The 20,124-nt window shown below is 41.4% G+C and overlaps 1 protein-coding gene and 1 long non-coding RNA gene across 4 annotated transcripts; one reads left to right on the forward strand and one right to left on the reverse strand.

Moving 5' to 3' along the window:
• Positions 1–306: 306 nt before the first annotated feature.
• Positions 307–14,317, reverse strand: THAP12 (THAP domain containing 12). 3 transcript variants are annotated; one of them, XM_037376727.1, is made up of 7 exons: positions 14,124–14,235; positions 9,303–9,505; positions 8,692–8,800; positions 6,867–6,987; positions 5,222–5,329; positions 4,178–4,214; positions 307–3,887 (listed from the first exon to the last, which is right to left on the reverse strand). In XM_037376727.1, exons 4-7 carry the CDS (start codon positions 6,879–6,881, stop codon positions 1,966–1,968), a joined length of 2,082 nt encoding a protein of 693 aa, XP_037232624.1. In that variant the 5' UTR covers positions 6,882–6,987; positions 8,692–8,800; positions 9,303–9,505; positions 14,124–14,235; the 3' UTR covers positions 307–1,965. The 3 variants fall into 3 exon arrangements, with proteins under 3 accessions (XP_037232624.1, XP_037232622.1, XP_037232621.1); XM_037376725.1 differs by lacking the exon at positions 8,692–8,800; XM_037376724.1 differs by lacking the exons at positions 8,692–8,800; positions 9,303–9,505 and having other exon boundaries at positions 14,124–14,317.
• Positions 13,917–16,427, forward strand: LOC119143013. Its single transcript, XR_005102547.1, has 2 exons — positions 13,917–14,158; positions 14,753–16,427. It is a non-coding gene; the product is annotated as an uncharacterized LOC119143013 (long non-coding RNA).
• Positions 16,428–20,124: the final 3,697 nt, after the last annotated feature.

Below are 20,124 nucleotides of genomic sequence, written 5' to 3' on the forward strand. Positions count from 1 at the left end.
TCTTCAATTTGCCTCAGTACATTGTAAATGAGATCTTTTTGACCACAGTCAGAAAGTAGTCTTCAGCTCTGCTGGCCAATTACACAGCACTGGGTATCAATTTTCCTTCTCTGATTATCCCTATAAGCCTGGGCTCATCCAACCTGACTTTACTGGTGTGGGGCTTACCAGCTCAGAGGTCACGACCACCTCGCTTTGTTGCATTTAGCAAGGGAACTCACAGATGTTCCCAGGATAGGAAAGATTTATTTATTTTATTAAAATTGCAATTGAGATCTTTAAAAAGAGGACAATTTTCTATATAACTTCTAATTACAAAATGCCTTTAATAGCATTAACATAGATTTGGGCTATTTTCATCTATTAAGAAGAACAGAGCAAGCTATTAGCTAAAACACTTTTTACTGATAGAGACAACAATTGCATTAACATGAAACCATGCCAGAAAGCATATAACTAATAGCAGTGGAAAGAAAAGATGAAACTTTTTAAGAGTAATTTTTACTACTCCAATGTAAATAAATGCTGCTGAAAGCATTTCTTAATATGTACATTAGCCACTTTAATATCCAAGGCTACTCAGTAAAGTGTTGGGTTGTTGGGTTGTTTTTTTCCAAATTTATTCTTACTGTTTGACCATGTTAAATATTAAGAACTGTATTTGTCATAGTCCCTATAATCATGCAACTCTCTGTTGCTGGGGGCTTTTCCAACTGTAACTGGGAAGTATATAAAAGACAACTATAAATATGTTATAAAATTGACATGCATCAGATAGCTGCAAAACTTAACTTTTCAACCATTTCAAATTTAATCAGTTTCCACCTGTTTCAGTTAGACAGAACTTCCACAATTAAAAACACTGTATTTCATGCCATCTCAAAATATTTGTTTCCTGTGTCTTAATACAATGCCACTCACTAGAATTGCAAGAACAATGGAGAAAAAATTGCCAAAACTTAAAGGTACCTTACAAAAGAACACACATTCTCAGGCACAGCTTTACTAAGAAATTCAATACTATGTACAAAGCAATTCACATTTTATTTTAAATTGCAATAAACTGTACAAAAATGTTTCATTCTTGCCAAAAATAAACAGCAATATTTTCAAACTTACTTCTAGACAAACAACAAACTCTTGTTTTAATCTTTCCTGCATGAGTTTACAAATAGACAGTAAGATGCATGGGTTTGTGTCAGTCAGGATAGAACTAACAGATTTAAATGTTTGTAAAATAAATTTTAAGTTTTTAGTGTCTTTTAGGAGTTTCAATACTCCTGCCATGCTTGTTAAAAGCCTAAAGAAAAAGAAAAATTGTGTCTCACACAAAGGAATGTAAACAGCCATCGTGAGATTAAAGAGGTTGACTCTCCCAATGAAACCGTAAACGTACCTCTATATTACTAACATTCACTTTACACCAAGAACAGTCCACAGCACGGGGATCGTGCAATAGCTGAATCCACTCTCCAAAATGCCAATTTAAATATACATCAAAGACTTTTTCAAAAAGTTTTCAAGAATAAAATCCTAAGTAACAGAACTCAAATGGATTATCCTCTTTTTTAATATCTTGTGGTGTGGGGGGGTGGTGTCCTTATCCTAATTCATGAGCAAATATATAACTGCCCCATCAGATCTACAATCACAATGTACTTTTTCCATGATGCAATAACATAAACCAGCACCTAGTTAAGTCAATCGGATGTAGAAAACACCTCTGCCAAGAGCATGGGCTTATTTTCAGGCTTTGTTTTGCTTGCATAACACATTTAATGAGACTAACAAAACATAACTTGGGTCACTGACCACAGCTTCTTCTGTTTGAGACCTAAAATAGAAATACAACTGCAATGATTTTTTTAATTTCACAATTTTTTTCCTCAGCATTGAAACTCAATTAATAAAAAGCTGTTTCAACAGATCGGTTAGAGCTTAAAAAATTAAGCATCTTCTGCTCCTTCAGAGTTGTTTGAGGTCATCTTGAAATTCCACTTTATCTGGATAGAGTTTAATGTAGGTGTCCACCATTAAATCTAAGTCATGTTTTATATCAAAGTTTATGTTCAGCAAAGCTAGGTTGCTTGACCTTTGCTCTGTCAAGGTGTTTTTCAGGTATGCCTTTAAGCGCTTTCGTCCCACTTCGTATTTTTCATTTTCCACCTTCATCACTGGAAGTATGCACAAGACTTTCAGCAGTGCATAAACATTAGGGAAAAACTTTATGTCAGGCAAGTGAAGTGCTTCGTAAATAGTAGCTGGAAGTTCAATATCTTTTCCTCTGTGCTTCCACTTGATTCTCCAACAATGAAGCTCAGCAGAAAGCGTGTCTGGATTAGGCAAGTCATTTTTGTACATGTCCGCATGATGCTCCTCAGAAGTATTGAATTTGAGCTGCCCCATGACTGAGGGCACTAACGATAAACACTTGAGAGCTTTTAAATGTTGTTCTGAGAATATATCTTTTAATTCTTGAATAATGTGCTCCACTGTGGGGACACTAAGGATTTCTTTGTAGTAGTTTTCTGATGTTACCTCAGAGTCTAAGTTCCCCTGTTGTGCCCTGCGAAATTTTCCTGGGAGTTTAATTTGTACGTCCAGTTTTGTAGCCAAATTTGTTGCTTCCTCAAACCAAAATTCATGGTAAACTTCAATATTCTCCATCACTTCATTCAGAGAATGCAACACTGCTGTTAAGCTGCTAGCTGCAAAAAACACATCTGATGTTTGTCCTTGGAGATTTTTTCCAAATGCTCTTGTAAAAGACAGAACATTTTTCAGGATTACGATAGTGACAATGAAGTCAAAATCTGTCAATGCACTTGAAAGTACAAATGCTCGACCGGTAATAAAGTTGTTCCACCTGACGGATGAGTCACTGCTTACTGCATCCAAGCACAGCACCAATGCTTGCATGAGGTCCACCAAAACCTCAAAAGTATCATGCCTGCCTGTCCACTGAGAACGGCAGATCTCCTTCAGCTCATTACCCTTCTCCTCATTGTTCTGAAAAAGAACAGAAATTGTGTTGTCCAGTTCTACTAGTAATTCTGGAGACTGATTAAACAGACAGCAAACTTCTTCAATTGTTCCTAATGCAATGGAAACACCAACAACCGGAACGGATTTTGCTAGCCAAACATTTAAGGCACACGAGGAACACAGCGTATAAACAGCTTGTGGATACTTTTCCAAGAGTCTTGTAGCCACAACTTTCATTTTAGAAGCAAACCCACTGGAGACAATGTAGGCTTGACCTCGACAGTACTCCATGTTTAGACCCCACTTTTCAGTAATAGTTGCGTGAAACTTAACAGCTAAAATTTCAGGATCAGCCTCATACGGCAAAAAGCCTATGAATTCTTCTCTTAGATTATGAGCGTCATCAACAAATCTCACCAACACTGGCAAATGTTCCTCTCCTGCTATGTCTACTACTTCATCAGTGACAATAGAAAAGAAGTGTGAGTCTCTTACTTCCCTCAGCGTCTCTTCTCTAACACAGCTTTCACAGATCTCAAGCATTTGTTTCTGCTGAGTTTTTGAACAGTACTCAAGATTGACTGCAGTCATCTCAAATCGTTTCCTCAGAACTTCGTCTCCAGCATTTATTCTATATTCCAGTAGAGCCTGAAAGTTATCTGAAGTAAAGATACCTTCTGGCAGCTCGTCAACATTATGGCCATCCAAAGGAATATTTTGTTTGCCCATTAGGATCAAAATTTCAAACAAAGACTTAAGGTAATCTTTGTTTTCTCTTTCTTCCAATGTCAAGGGGCCAGCTTCTTCCTCTTGTTCTTCCCCTCCTTCTTCTGAGACAGTATTTTGTTCATTGCTTTCGTTCAATTCTTGAGTTGCCTGTTCCCGTTCAAAAGCTTCATCAACTACAAAAAGTAAAATACTGTAAGTGTCAAGATAACATGAACAAAAAACCCCGTAAGATTTGCTTTCCCTTACTACCCCCATTACTTTTTAAGTTGCCGGAGCCCAGAGAAGAATGTTTCCAGTTTATAAGTGAATGAGTATTTCACAAAGAGTTTAGACAGCCTGTTTGAATCAAACAGGAACTCAATTATCCTCCTGATATATGTAGGAACTTAGTTATGTGTCCTGCATTACCTTGTCAGCCTTAGTAAACAATTTTTTTATGAACTCAGTTATTTTGCTCACTTACTCTTTTGTTGCTTCAGTGTTCTTATTTCATCTTCACTCTTACAAAAAAACAAAACAAAACAAAATTGTATTGATGATGTCTAGCACATGTCCTTCAAATATTAGAACACATCAAGACCAGATACAAATTCTGCAAATGAGACCATTTTAAGGGCATTAATATTTACCAGTAAGCGCTAGAAGGTGCAAGAGAAGGAGGTTTCTTCAGGTAGTGTATTGCTATCACAGCACGTATCTACTAACTAAATGACAATCACCTGCTACTACTTCTAAGACTCCCATACTTATATAAGGTGTTTGTAATAATTATTAGTAAAGAGATTCCATTCAAGTATTCTGTTTCAGTATGAGCATGCACTGTCAGTAGACAGAAACATCTTTAACTTATTTTCACTCAATAAACACTCGAACTCACGAAGAAGTTTAAAAATTGGCTGTAATCTTCCAACATACAAGCAGAGTTTAGGAGTTGAATTCCTCTTAATTGTCAGCTTACTTATAGAAAAAGTGTCTCTAGGTCCCTGTGGTTATAAATCACACAAAAGAGGTATCAGTAAGACACAATTCCACAAAAAACACTTCTTGATCTTGCTTTTATACATAGATTATCTTTCCAGAACAGTAAGCTAAAATACACATCTGAATTGGTGCAGATTTCAAAAGTTAAATGGGTGAACTGAAGATCACAATCAATTTGTAGCATGAATTTCAGGGTACCGTGCATAAGTTGTATTCAGTTAGCGCTGTAATAACAAGCAAAAGGAAGTTATGCACTTTCTTTGGAAGACAGAATCAGTTCTGGACCAACATATTTCGTTTTCCGGATTATTTCATCAAACCTTCCTTAGCAGACAGAATTTACATCAGTATAGTATTTGGGCATTTAACTTATAATCCACAAAAAGATACTAGAATAGGCAGTACAGAAAATGCAAACACTCAAGTGCTTAGTACTGTTACTTGACATTTTTGCATAAAAGTTTCACATGAACTTACTTGCCTTTATTGTTTTAATATTAAAAAATATCTTTCATTAAAAACTTACGAGCTCTTTTATCCTTTTCCTGTGTCTGCTGTGGGGATTGTTCAGGTGACTTGTAAGATCAAATATAGTTGGCACGGCATTATCCCGTAAAACTGTCCTGTAAGGGCTCTGTAAGAAGACAGACACCTAGATGAGGTATTTCTTTGGGGAATTCTCACTGCGTGTGCACAAAAAACCCCAAAAATTTCAGATGCCATGCTTTTTTTTAAAAAAAAAAAAAAGTATTTTTACTTTCTGATGTTTGAAGAACAGAAAGCTATGCTATGCAATTCGCATTTCAGGGATATCAAGAGACCACTGAAAATGAGGAGAGGTACTAAAGAAAACCCCAACCCAAACCACAGATATTATTTCCTCCCTTTTATCTTCACATCAAGGACCCCAGGTGCAATAATTTTAATTTACTGAAATATTATGATTAAAAAAAACCCCAAACATACATTTCGGATAAAGAGACATTTATGTATCAAAAAGGAAACACTTTGTTACTATTGTGCTTTGGTTTTTATCACTTATTTCACAATTCTATAAACAATCACATAAACATTTTCATTGTGAAAGTATTCAACTGGCTTCTTTATGTAGACTTACAAATTCGACAAAACACTACTGTAAAAGGTCATATTAAAGAAAAATTTATCTGCCAAAAGAGCACGAAAAGGAAAAGACTTCTAGATATCATGTAAATGTTTCTAGCAGTTAAATACTAAGTAAAACTTTTGTATTTGGATATACTGTAAACTTATGTTGTCTAAATTGACTAATTTCCAGTAAGTATGATATTTATACCTGTCATTAGATTGAAATAAGTTTCACACAAACCAAGATTCATAAAGCTTCTTTTCATATTCAGAATTACCTCCAATATTCATTTGTTTGTTTCTGAGATGCGGGCTAATGAGAGACCTTGTCACATGTAATATGACCAGGACCTCACAGTCTGACCTGCATAGTTTAATTATCCTTCTTAACTAAAGGACTGATTTTACCTATATATCAGAGTGAAATTCAAACTCGATACAGAGCCCCAGGTCCACTGTTTCCTACTCTTACGTAAGCTCTTAAAATCAACATTATCTTGTTAACAAAAAGAATTGAAAGCCATTATTTCATTAACAGAAAACACCGCCATGATTTTAGCTGGATGAAACGTAACAGGAACCAAAAGCTTGACAGATGCATGTTTAAATTTCTTGGTCACAACAGTGTAATTTAACCTGATCACACCATGTACACACTTCTGTAACAGCACATTAATGATTTTAAGTAATTATAAGTATGTAAGCTTACACACTTATACCAAATAAATTTATACAGTGTTGTAACATCTAGTGACAATAAACAAAATGAGCATTGCTTAGCATGAGGAGAACTGCAGTGAAGATTAGTGCTCCAGAAACATGTTAAACCAGCAGCAGCAGTTCTGCTCTTCTCTTCCCCGACTGCTCGTTTCCACCTCAGCCTTTGTGCCAACATCTGCGAGCCTGCGTGGTGCCCTGGACCATGACAATGATCTCAATTAAGACTAAGAGATTAATTTTCCCAGGGATAAGTTACCTAGAAGATCAAAGATTAAAATGCAGCATTCTGATGAAAAGCATTAGTCAAATTTTGCAAGATGCGATAAATGCTTGGTTTTACTTACACTTCTACATATCATAGAAGTCTCAAAATGCTTAGCACACAATCTGTAATGCTTGTTGAGTTGATCTGGAGTTTTATCTTCTAAATCTGCCCTTCGACAGTTCTCTACCCATCTTTGACATCTGCATGTAAGCAAAAGAATTAGCTAATTTTAAGTTAAAACAAAACCCCCTACAATTTCAACCCGTACTCAAAACTGGATCGCAGTGAGCCCTGCCTTTTATGTGAGGCTGAGGAAAGTTCTGTACACCTTCTGTTGTTACATACCATCAAATCTTTTTATAAATCTGTTTTCCTCCCTTTGCTCACCACTTAGCACCACCCCAGAAAATTCAGGATTCTTTTCCCTTAATTTATATATTCTTGCTTTTTCTCACACACACAACAGATTGTAACGCAGTTGCTCATGAAACCTGACCACTTAATTCTCACGAATTTAATCTTAAAAAGAAAACTTAACAAAGAGATGTGTTTGTAGACTAAAGTCATATAAAGTTTTTGAAGGCAGCTATTAAAATAGCTATCTTCTCTGCCTCCCTCCAAAACACAGCATTTTTCTTATTTATTGTGGTCATTGGGGAGTTTTGAGTAGATTTTTGAGAAGTGCCATAATAACAATTAAAAAAAGCAATCATTCTAATGACAGTGCTCAACATGCCTGAACTAAGTTATTGTTAAGATGTGTATTTTTACAACATCTACTTCTGCTTTAGATTAGTTTTCTGAGATATAACACAAAGCTAAGGAAACATTTCCCCTTCTAATACTGCTTCTCTTAAATACACAAGATATCATTTCCTCTGGTGAGCAAACCACTTGCAGTAATTGATGTAAATGCATTAGTTAGCTTGTATTTCCCTCAAAGGGGTCTATGCAATCGCTTTCTTGCTACAGATTTCTGAGCAACAACATGCAGAGACAGATGCTGCAGAGCTACTCCAGTAAAACTCACATGCCATTTCATTTGTGCTGTAAAAATACATATATATGAATTAACAAGACTCCAGCACCTATTGATATCCCTGTATTTAAAAATCTGGGGGCAGGGAAGTAATCTCCTTCCTGCAAAAATAATCCTCTGCAGCAGCATTATTTTAATGCACTTGCTTGCACCCTGTGGCATCACAGAGCCACCAATTTACAATGGCACACAAGTAAACAAAGTTGAAAACATACAATACGGAAGACTAAAAACCTTCACATGAACTCCACTGAGGATTTGTTCATTATTCTAACTGTACACAGTGCTTACACAAGCTCCTATTCCTCCTAGGGTAAATCCTTACCCAAACTCAAGAATGCCCGAGAAAACTACATTGTAAAGAATTACAGTAATACCAAAATAATTCTACAGCAAAAAGGAAAGGAACTTTCATTACAGTCTGTGACTTTACTTTAAAATCCGTCACTGTGCTACATACTTTTCAACACTGGTTCATACTTAAAAGTGTTGCGTTGTTTGCCTTTTTAAAATTGGTACATGTTGGCAATGTCCACAAAGTTCCAGGAACCTACACAGAGAAGTTACATGAAGAGTCTATTATTTCAGTACAGCAAAGTGGGTGAGATCTTCCCACAATGCAATCCTGCTGAAATTCATGAAAGTGAAAAAGCTACTCTGCCTGATTAAAAACAAAAGGCTCTAAACAGCCTTTTTCACTCCTAAATTAAAAAGAAGATGGGTCCTGACCCAAGAAACAGCTAGAAGTTGTTACTGCATTAAAATACAAAAATATTTTAAAATTATTTTTGACTACAAACATGTAAATTACTGCTCACAGGGACAAGGAGGGAGCAAAATACTTAATGATTATTCAACAACTTACGAAGGAGGGCTGTCCCCTCAGATGTTTTGGTGGGCAGCCCCAATGAGGAAATCCACAGCTCTGAATGGATTCACCATCATCTACTTTAACTGAGCGCAGTAACAGGCACCTGCGATGACGAAAGGGGGGAACCCTGAATTCTGATCTCTGCTGGGTAAACGGTTTGTGTACCTTAACTTTTAGTTCATGCAAAGTACCAAAATACCAGTGGCAGCAAGTGCCATAAAACAGGAATAATTTCTAATATTGCTCTTGGAGATCCACACATAGTATTCTTAATATGACTTAAAATAAGAAAAAAAATGGTTTAATATTTTTTTTTTTTTGTAGGACTGCAGATCTGGTGCTCTTGCCTGGACAGCAAGATCACCCCAGTAAGAGAACAGGAGAGCGTTCTTCGCTAAACCAAACTGTATAAACACAGTCCTTTAGCATGTAAATTAGATTGGATCTGGCTCTCATACTTTCTGAGTGGGTGCTGATTATTAGGTAACTCATAAACACTATCACATCAGGCTGTCACAAAGGCTGACAAGCCTCCCCTATAGCTAGTGGGGAGGGCTTCAGTCCAAAGGGGTATGCAGCAAAGAGCCCAGCCCTGGTGTTCTTACCTGCCTCTCTCATTGACCCAGTGAAGCTGAGGAAGACTGCCAGGGAGCAAAGTCAGAGCTCCTCACATTACGGTAACTCCTTTGAATCACCTCCTGGCAACCACACAGAGACAAATCGGTGGCAGCGATGGCACATCTAGAACTGGCACAGAGTTGTCAAGGACAGCCAAAAATCAGCCTGAATCCCTTCACCTCCAGTGTTGCTGCCAACCAGAGAACAAGTTAAGTAGATACCAGTAACAGCTAGGGACCAGAATCAAACTAATGAGCAATGGCAAAAGATACCATCAGCTCTTCAGAGGGGGCTTACTCAGGAAATGAGTCTCACAAAGATTAGATTAACCACCCAATCCTCCTTTCCGTTACCAACTTCTACCATTACACAGAACTGGCTATGGCCATGGCCTCTTGTGCCGAAGTCAACACTGAGTACATGATTCAAAAGAAGCCCTCAGCATGCAGTGCCCCAGTTTGCAGATCCGGCTCACACAGAGGCACCAAGTCCTCACACCCCACGGGTGCAGCAGATCAGTAACCAGAGCTCTACACATCTAGGAAAGCTGGAGCATTGACATCCTCTCAAGTAGCTACAGGACTAGAGGGAGATGGTAGAGGTTATGCAGCTGGACTCAAACACACAAACTCCATCTGAGTCTGAATTTGGCCCTTCAGTCTTGCTATGAGTTTGGCTCCAAATAAGTTTGACTTTCCGAGGAACAAAAACAAAGAAAAAGGAGATCAGTCCCCTGAAATCACCCAGCATAGCTCCGCAAGGTATTTCCCAAGCAACAATTCAAAAGATTTTAGAATAAAATTATGTATAAGATTTTGTCCAGTTTTTTGGTATTCAGCTAACGCAGACCGTACACTGTTGCACAGATGCTTTAGCTGCAAAGCATCTGGCACAAATTAAAAGCCATCTCAATCCAATATATTACACCACTGCTTAGGTATTGCTCATTAGCTTTTAAGGTTTTTTTCAGTCACAAACTTTACATTTTCAGAGATCTGCTGACATCTCATGGAAGCTCAAACGGCATTTTATTGAGGTGCGGATAGAGTGTAACTCATTTATGTTACCTCAGTAGTAGTCAACTGCAGCAGAAGAGCACCTCTCAAGAAGTATTTTGTTCTAAATACTCACACCTCCCTTCACTAAAACCACCGTGACAGTCACAGACATCCTTATTGAGGTCTATTTACATTCATGTTTGATATGAAAAGACTATGTACCGTTCATTAAATGCAGCTGGTTCTTTTTCAAAGCCTTATCTGTGCACCCCTTCTAGTTTTCTGAGGTAGTAGCAATAAAAGATGATAGTCCTAAATAACTGGTTAGCTCTCACAGAACTGCAAATACTCTGAAGATCTGACTTGAAATACCTTACTGGAACTGCTGAGCACTGAAATGGGAAAGTTGTAAAGGCAATTATTCAGTTATTGAGGAAAAACTGAAAGCAGTAAGGTAGTCAAGAAATACAATGGCTGTATTTCTCAATTATTTTTATTTTTTTCTTGATTGAAATTTATTTTTAAAGATGCATTCTAATGTCATTAGTGTCAACTTTCTCACCGTAAGCTGCCAAGTGCAGACAACACATTTCTGGCATAAAGTACTTTGCTTGCTAGACCAGTTTGACCTATAACGGTAAGAGGTTTCTATGACAGCAAGCAGTACAAGCAACACATTGTCACTGACAACTGCAGATGACTGCTGTAGTTCAAACCCGAGAATAAACCACTAACATGCTCCGGTCTACAAAGCCAGAAGGTTGCATGGATTTATAATATATAATCTGCTCTGGACATTTTAACATAGGTTTAAATGAGAAAGGCGTTAAGATATTGGGGGCGGGGGGGATGGGCAGGGAACCTGTTGAGAACTTCAAGAGTGTTATCTTTGTCACTGCATGTTTTTAAGAGCACAACAAAGACACCAGAAACAGTTTAGGTATAGCTTATCCTTCCTTTAGACAGTGCAAAGGTCTAGATGATCCTTCAGGGTAATTTTTAACTCTATTTTCTACTATTCTGTTACAGGAACATTAATCGTATTAGCATGAACTACTTCAAGGGGATTATGAAGTAGACGTGCACTCAGAAAGCATGAGAAAGCATGCTTACTCACACACTGTAGAAATGTGAGCCAGTACATGGTTCCTAAAAACATGTCTGTGATCCAGATCAACATCTGCAAAAGAAATATCCATAAATCTGTACGATTCCAACCCCCTGTAGCTGGCAAGCATTCTTTTTTTTGAAAGGGTATTTTATTTCTAAACTTCCATAAATGTTAAAAGTAGTAGTATTCTAATTTTGAAATACTGGTGTGTGTGTTTTTTAGAAATTGTCTTTAGAATATGTGCATTGCTTAATTAACTGCACACTTTTTAATGTATCTATGTATTACTACCACAGAAGACATTCATTTAAAATGTCTTTCCACAGAAAAATTACGAACTGAACGGGGCATTTTCTTCACATGCCCAGTAACCAATTTTGCCCAATCTGACATGATCCAGATTTCACAGCACAGACTCCTTACAAATTAAGACTGAAATCCAGACAGCACCAAATCTCTTCAATTCCTCACAAACTGCAGTCATCCCTTGGACTGTTTAAGTCTGTGGCTCTCACAGGACAGGGTGGAAAGTGACAACACTAGGTGAAATCATACAAACGAAAGGTTAAGAGAAGGTAATCAACTATTTCCATTTTACTCTTCATTAAAGCCATAAACGTATGTAATACTGGTTGTACTACAAAACCTCACATGTATGGGCATCAGGAAAGAGGTCTGGTTACCCTAGCATTGAATTCACTCAGGAGAGCCTGATGACATCTGAAAACACAGCTTTAAGCAGCAGCTACTACCTATAGGAGCTTTTTGTATCTTAGTCTGAAATCACTTACAGGGGACTGTTTTCTAAGAAGAAATTATGTACCCACAATTCCCAAGTGTTTTGAAATTTTCCAAAAATCAGGTCAAGTAGCTTCAAGGAAGGAAGCAAGTGGATGTCAAGTATAAATCATCAAAAATTTCAGCCTTAATTACCTACTGTTAGGAGATAACTGGTATTGCTCTAGTGCCTATGCACCTTCCAAAATTGTAAGGAGCAAGTTAAGTCAAACGATTTTAAGAATATTATCTAGATTTAAATGTGAGGTTGTACGTGGGGGTTTCCATGTCTAAATGCATGTTTTATTTTTCATGGTATTTTCCATGTCTTCTCACTCACACGCTTCTCGCTTTACCAGTGCGCCACTCCTTTTCATCTGCTGGGAACTTGAAATCCTGTCACTTTTGCTGTTGCTTATGATGCTTTGCCACCAACCACCACCCTTGCAATCCTGTGACAGCTGCCTGTCACACTGGTGTCCTATTTGTCACAATGCACACCTCACTGTCCAGCACCACATCACCTCAGTACACACAGGAGGACTGACGGACTTCCACCACCTGAGCCAGTCCTGGCCCTGCGCTGGCCACCCACAATGCGTGGGCTCCCCTGGCTCATCCCATTGCTCCCGCAGCTTCTAACAGCCACACACCCCATCTCTGCCGCACACTCCTAGCAGATGTGCAGCCTCACACACACACCCCCAGCCAGGCAGGCCCCCACAGCCAGGCACTCCATCACACTTCAGCCCGCATCCCCCAGCCAGGCAGCCTTCACACCCTCAGCCCCCCACTCCCCTCACAGCCAGGCAGCTCCTCACGTGCCCAGCACCCCCCACTCCCCTTATGGCCAGGCAGCCCCTCACACCCGTTTTTGTATATATATTTATTTATATTTATACATATAAAGCACCTACCACCATATTGATAAACATTCTTTGAAACCACTCCTGACAGTAGAGGTAAGAACAGGAGTCAGTCTCCTCACTCACAGAGCCCCCACTCTCCTCATAACCAGGCAGCCTCTCACATCTCAGCCCCCCCAACTCCTGTCACGGCCAGGCAGCCCCTCACACCTCAGCCCCCCTCCCAGCCAGACAGCCCCTCAGCACTACCCACCCTCCACAGCCCCCCCTTCCCCTCAGGGCCAGGCAGCTCCTCACATATTCAGCACCCCCCACCTCCCCTCAGGGCCAGGCAGCCCCTCACAGCCTCAGCCCCCCCGAACACCCAGGCAGCCCCTCACAGCCTCAGCCCCCCCGAACACCCAGGCAGCCCCTCACAGCCTCAGCCCCCCCGAACACCCAGGCAGCTCCCACTCTCCTGACAGCCATGCAGGCAGCCCCTCACACCTCAGCCCGCGCCCCCCGCAAACCAGACAGCCCCTCATCCCCCCCCCCCCCCCCCAACATCACTAGGCAGCCCTTCAGCGTCCCCCCGCCCCGGCAGCCCCTCACCCGCCCCCCCGCAGCGGCACCGCCGCCTGCCACCGCCACTCCCCCGTCCCCCCGGGGACAGCGGCGGCAGCGCCAGCGCATGCGCAGCTGCTCGCCCGCCTCCCCGCCGCAGGCCGGAGGGTCCCGCGGAGCCCCGCCCCCCCCGGCGCCACAGCGCGCGCGGCCTCCGCCAGGAGAGCCGGCAGCTCCGGACGGCTGCGGCCCCCCCGCGCCCCTCCCGCCCCGGCCCCGCCGCCGCCGCACCCCCGCTAGGTGAGCAGGCGCGGCAAGGGGGCGCGGGGGGAAGGGAGAGGGATGGAGACGCCTCCCCGCCGCCGTATCTCCTCAGACGGAGCGGAGGGCTGCGGACCGGCGGGGCCGGAGGGGAAGAGGCGAGCGCCTCCACACCCCACCCCCCAGCCGCCAATCTTGCGGCGCGGGCTGCCTTCCTGAGGCGGCGCCGGCAGTGCCCGGCTGGGGTCTCACCTGACCGGGTCCCGGGGGAAGCGGAAGAAGGCCAGGTCGGACTGGGTGCTCTTGCGGGTGCAGTTGGGGGCCGCACAGAAGTTCGGCATGGTCCCCCGGATTGGCGCCGCTGCCCCTTTAAATGCGCGGGCCGGAGGGAGGGGGGGTTGTATGTGGGGTGGAGGAGGAGGAGGACGGGGGGGGGGGGGGGAGGGAGGGAGGGAGGGGGGTAGGGGGGGGAAGCGGCTCTACACTGCTGTGAGCGGCCGGGAGGATTCACCGCCACCCTCCGCCGGGACAAGAGCCGCCTCCTTCCCACAATGCGTCGCGCCAGGCCACTGGCCGGAGAGTGCGCATGCGCCGCGCCGTGCCGGCGGGGCCCGGATAAGCGCTGCGCGTGCGTCCCGGGCGCGCCACCGCCCCGCCCAGCGTGCGCGCGGGCCGACACCGAGCCTGCGCGTGGGGGGGGGGGGGGGGGGGGAGCGGCCGCCGGCAGTGCCGCACATGCGCGGGGGCTGGGCGCGCCGGGGCGGAGAGCGGATTGTAGGTGTTCGCTTCGTCGGGTGTGTGTACCTTAGAAACGGAATTGGGGGCTACAGCGGAATCATAATCTTCTTCTCTTGTGTGTTTTCTTCTGTTTTGCTTTATAGGAAGAAGTTTGCCTTATGGCCCGGATGGATAATGACAGGAGCCACTTCCGTTTTAAGTAGAAGTCAAACAGGGAGTGTACCGAGCATGAGGGCTTTGTCAGGCTAAAAATGAAACAAAAGCCTAGAAAAAAGAAACAGGAAAAATAAAACTGGATAGCTGGAAGAAGAAAAATATTTATTCACCAAATGTGGCCTGCTAGTAGTTTGAGGGAGTAGATACAGTAGCTGTGAAACATATAAATTCTGATGGCAAATGGTAATTGTTTCAGGTTGGGCTTTAGGAAGCGTAATTCAAACATATTAGCCAAAGTCTGTGTCTTTTCAAAAAAGCACATAAAGGAAAAACAAACAAAAAAAAGGTACTCAATTCCTTTTGGCTAACTTTGAAACTTCGATCCTTTTTTGTTTGGTATGAGTTGGACAAATTCTGTCTTTTACATGAGGAAGCCTTGCCGTCAGGTGCCCTTCAGACTCGAGGCATGTGTCTGTCAGTGGACTAATTGCAATAACTTCAATTTATTTGGTGGTATTTCTTTGCTAGAATTCTAACTCTGGCATTCCTTTTAAGTAGTTTTGAGTAGTTGTTTACGCCAGTGCTAAACATAAGCTTAGCTGAACCTGACTGCTTTCACTTCACTGGGTGATCACCAATGTTCTTCTACAGTGAACTGTATACAGGAGTTAATCAGATCAGGAAACTTTTTTTAAATAGGGTCATTTAGCTTTAGGTTAGATTTAATTCAGGTAACTGCCATCTGATTTGCTATGCGGATTGCATAAATGTTCATGCTGACACAAGGGAACACAGAGCAGGATTATGTTCAATCGCAGTAATAGCTTAGGAGCATATTGTATAATGTTAGTGTGAAATTTAAAACACTTAAAACAGGTTTCACTAGGCAAAAAATACTTCTTCAGCATGAAATAGTAAGAAAATTGTCTTTTGCTCAAGACTGAAGGGCCTTTTCTCCTCCAGATTGATTCACCAAATAAAAGTGTGTGCATACTGAAACTCCTTAGGGTTCTGAACAGCCAGACAAGAATGTTACAGTGGCAATATTAAAAAGAAATTAACCAACGTATTTCTGAACTGCTAGTTCTGACAGAAGCATCTATTGGTATGCATCATTTCAATCATTATACAAGGATGTTATGGCTGTTATCTTCAAATGTGTATGTAGTTACGTATGAGCTTTCCTAATGAGCTGAATGCAATGGCTTGTCCAGAAAGTTAACTTACTAAATTCTGCGGGGTGATGTTTTCTATGGGGAGACTAATTTTTAAGAGATCCCCATATAATGGAAAGAAAATGAATGTGATTATTTTCAAAACCTAACAATGTTACCAGTAGCCCATTATTTTAAAAGAAAATTGGTTTACATTACTACTTAGTTGGAAAATTCCAAAATTAGCTTTTGTTGTTGAGTACAGGAAATCACCAAACCCTTTGATTTTTCTGGCAGAGTAGCCTTTGTAGTGTACATGTATAATTTCTTTCCTGGTGATTTTGTGTGTTAAGTGATCCTCCAGATCATTGAAGTATTGTTCACAGTGTGTTTCTAAGTGTGTCTGTCTGTTGACATTGAATGGACATTATATACTGTATTAGTACTGTTGTACATCTGTATTCTCTGGATAAACTATTAAAGGAATTTTGTGTTTGTGTGGATTTTTTAATAGCTGTTTTTTCCCTGCTGTGTCATTAAGTCAGCTGTATCTTAAATCCAGGATGCTCTATCACATAATAATGGTTGTAAATTAACCTTGTAATGTACTTCTGGAAATCAACTGCATGTCTCTTTCCCAGGCTGAAAGTCAGGATGCCTTTATTTTCCGATTGTACCATGTTAAGTACAATTGTGTACTCCTTCAGGTTTCCTGCTATTAAAAGTTTATTGGCAAGGGAATATTTGAAGTCTGAAATGCTTTCATGACTCTTACTACTATTATGTTACCTTGCAAGTCATACAGCCCCATTGTTGCTGGGATAACCTGTCAAAGAACTACATGGACATCAGGTTAATCCCGTAGATGTATTTTTGTAGATCTGTATCCAGGCGTCCTGAAATTCACAACAACAGAATGAAAAACAAGATGGTTCTGTCCAGGGTTTGCCTGCAGTTCTGGAGAACTGGGAGGCAAAGGTGGGGGAATAAGTCTTGTACACTGTATGACTGCAGCCCTCTGACACTGCCTGAGTGTGTGCTGGGCATGTGATACTGGTGAGCAGTGTGCAATTTGGACTCCAACCCTAAGTTGGAGCAATCCAGCATGCTGGCTCCCTCATGGTTAGCTTTTTGCAAATGAGCGTTGGCAATGTCTAGGATGATACTCAAAGGTTATAAGACCCATTTCCTGTTAGTGTTTTCTCTTGATGGATTTCTGTTAATTCCAATTCAAAGAATGATGATTTTCACAGGTTTTGTGTCAGGTCTTCAATGTAAGGAAATCCAGAGGGCTGTTGGCTTCGCAGTACTGGGCTTTTATGCGAGGGTGTGGTGTCGGGGTCTACCCAAATCGCATGATTCTATGCACAGGCTGGCTGTATTCTTGCCTACTCGCCCACTCTGTCTTTACTCATAGCTGTCTGTATTCCGGCTTAGAGATTCTCTCCCTGCATAGGAAAGCAGCCTTCTAAATTACAGGCAACTGCTCTGAGTCCAGTCCTTGCTTCCACCTGCTTCCACCTGAGCTGCTGGAGTTTCTGAAGTGTTCAGCCAGCCCACGCAGATGATCACAGCCTACCGTGCCGCTCTGTGAGTGGCACATGCTAAAGGAAAGACCTTTGTATCACCATGAAGGAGTTAAAGTGAGAAAATGTGAGCCATCATTTATTTTCCCTATTTGCTCCTTTTGCAGGAATTACAGGTTGACTTTTATTTGTTTCTGCAAGCCTTGCTAACTGCCAGTGTTAAACTCCAACCTCTTAAAAAGTACATGAGCCGACCCCAAAGTTTCAGCAAAGGGTGTGCAGTGACAAAAATGTTACTCTTTCTGGTTTGCAAACTCGGCACCAGCTTCCTTTCCTTTTCCATTGCTGTTTTCACCCTGCAACAACACTGTATGTTTAAGTGAACTTTTATTTGCAAGGTGTTCTGGGATCAATATAATTTATTGAATTCAGGGCACAGCAAATGGATGGGATCCTTCAAAAACTGTTGGGCATAAAGAGTTTCCAGATGATTGTATTGCTAGGAAAAAACAAGGTCCTGGATTGTCCAGATAAGTGAATGCCTAGTTTCATTGGCCATTAGGTAATTCTGATCATTAACTGTCCTGTTGTCTGTGGAGCTGCCGTTGTTGTCCAGTCTCCACAGTGATTGAATACATCCTTTACAGTTGATAGGTTTGCTTGCTCCCCCAGTGTTTACAGCATATCTAACCTTGTAAAAATCTTTAGTCAAAATCAGGAGCAAGTCATTCACCAATGAGTTGAACTTCAAAGCAATCCACAGTCTGTTGATCGGTTAAAGGTGCAACTGGAGAAAGAACATGTGAACTCCCCTAAAATGCAATGCAAATTAGGTCCTAGCCAAATTCTTCTAAGTGCTAAGCTGGGGTATGTTCTTTGCATTGCAGAATTATGCTTGAATTACCAATGGTTTGTAGAGCACATATGTGACCATAGATAAGGACACAAGTTGTGCAGTGGGAGTGATAACTTTAATACTGCGCTGTGATCCCAGGCTTTCTGCTCTGAGAAGTGGCTTTGCTTTCTTCCCCACAAGTCTGTACGTTCTTCACCAATACAGCACACCACAAGGAGGATGGAGGTTTGCATCTGCCTCCCCAGATTGTAGAGGATGCTAACTTTAATTTGCTCTTTGATATGCTGTAGGATGACACAATGAATGTTGTTTTCATTATCTGAGGTTATATAATAAAGTTTTTGCCTCAGTGCTTAAACAGGTGCTCAACTCGATGCTTAGTGGTGTTTTGATGGATTTAAGCCTTGCTGAATTTAGGTACTTTCAGCACTGAAGCTCTTAGGATTTGTAAAATAAATACGTATGTTGAATATAATATGCATTACTTATAATGGGGGAGGGGGGGGAATCTATGTTAACTGGCAACACAAAGCTATCTTCAGTGAAAGTAGCTGAAATATCTGTGTGGATTTAAATAAATAGTCCTGAGTGACAATCCCTGTATCTGATAAGGCTGTATATAAAAGGCTGCTCTGGCAAGCTGCCAGCACCTAAACACTGCTGAAGCTTCTGCTGTTATCTTATCCAGGAGAAAAAATGTGACGGGAAAGTGTTTGAGGAGGAAGAAAGAGTTTAGGAGTGGTCTGAGGGTGATAGAATAAAATTAAAATAGAGATGCTTATGTCAGGAAAATGTATCAAGTCACTGAATAACCTCTTTAAGAGAATTAGAAGCTCCATTGGTTAGGCCATTTAACTTGGGGGGGTGGGGAAGACCAAGAAATCTTTTTAACTTTTATTAGAATCTAGGCTATTTCTCTCTTATGCAAGACATGGGAGATAGTTTAAACCATCTTTAAACTCCCTAAAATTTAAAATTACCAACAGCATTGCATTCATCTTAGTATAAAAGCGTAGTGGGTTTCTTACGTTTCTCAGTTGCTGGAAGACTGATACAATTTTTGTTTGTTTTCCTTGGTTTTCCAATTTTACTTTTGTAATTACCAGCTTAAGACTCTGGGAAGCTGAAAATTCTCTGTTTACAGCAGAAAAGCAGCAGCTGCATGAGCTGTGCACGGTTCTCATCTAGTACCGCACTGACGCACCTCTCTTCTACCCAGGAAAGGCTGCACTGAAGAAAAAGGATTATTTCGGAGTCTGTATCAATCAGGTTGCAGCGATGTGACTGGATATGCAGTTAATAATCCAGCAAGAACTGCAGTGAGGCTGCTGTGCTCGTTTCCTCTGAGCCCCCAAAGAGCTGGGAAGCGCAGCTTTGTCCTGGTGACCTGGGCTGCATACAAATCACCTTCTCCATGTGAAAATCACAGCTCCTCCCTTGGGCCAGCTCACCGCTGATGCTTCCAAGCTCATTGTCTTCCTCCTCCTGTTGTTTTCGGCTACAGAAGGGAGTGTGGTGAGACGTAGATGATTCTGTTAGTGCCCAGAAAGTTTAACTAATTAGACCAGTGTCTGTATTTGATGAGAATCATATTATTTCAGCTGATGGGGAATCCGAGGATGTCGGGTAGAGAGACCATAATAGAAAGTAGGAGTTTTCTCTTACTGGAAGGAGGAAGAAATTTTGCTTAAATGCAGGTAATGGAGCAAAATCTTAAAAAGAATCCCCAGCACTATGCTGTTATAAATAATAATGCATGGCTTTTATGTAGTGCCATCTGTTATTAGTTTTGAAAATGCTTTATGAAAGTGGGAAACGGAGGC

The sequence above is a fragment of the Falco rusticolus genome, chromosome 2 (genome assembly GCF_015220075.1).
Source record: "Falco rusticolus isolate bFalRus1 chromosome 2, bFalRus1.pri, whole genome shotgun sequence".
In the NCBI taxonomy this organism is placed as follows: domain Eukaryota; kingdom Metazoa; phylum Chordata; class Aves; order Falconiformes; family Falconidae; genus Falco; species Falco rusticolus.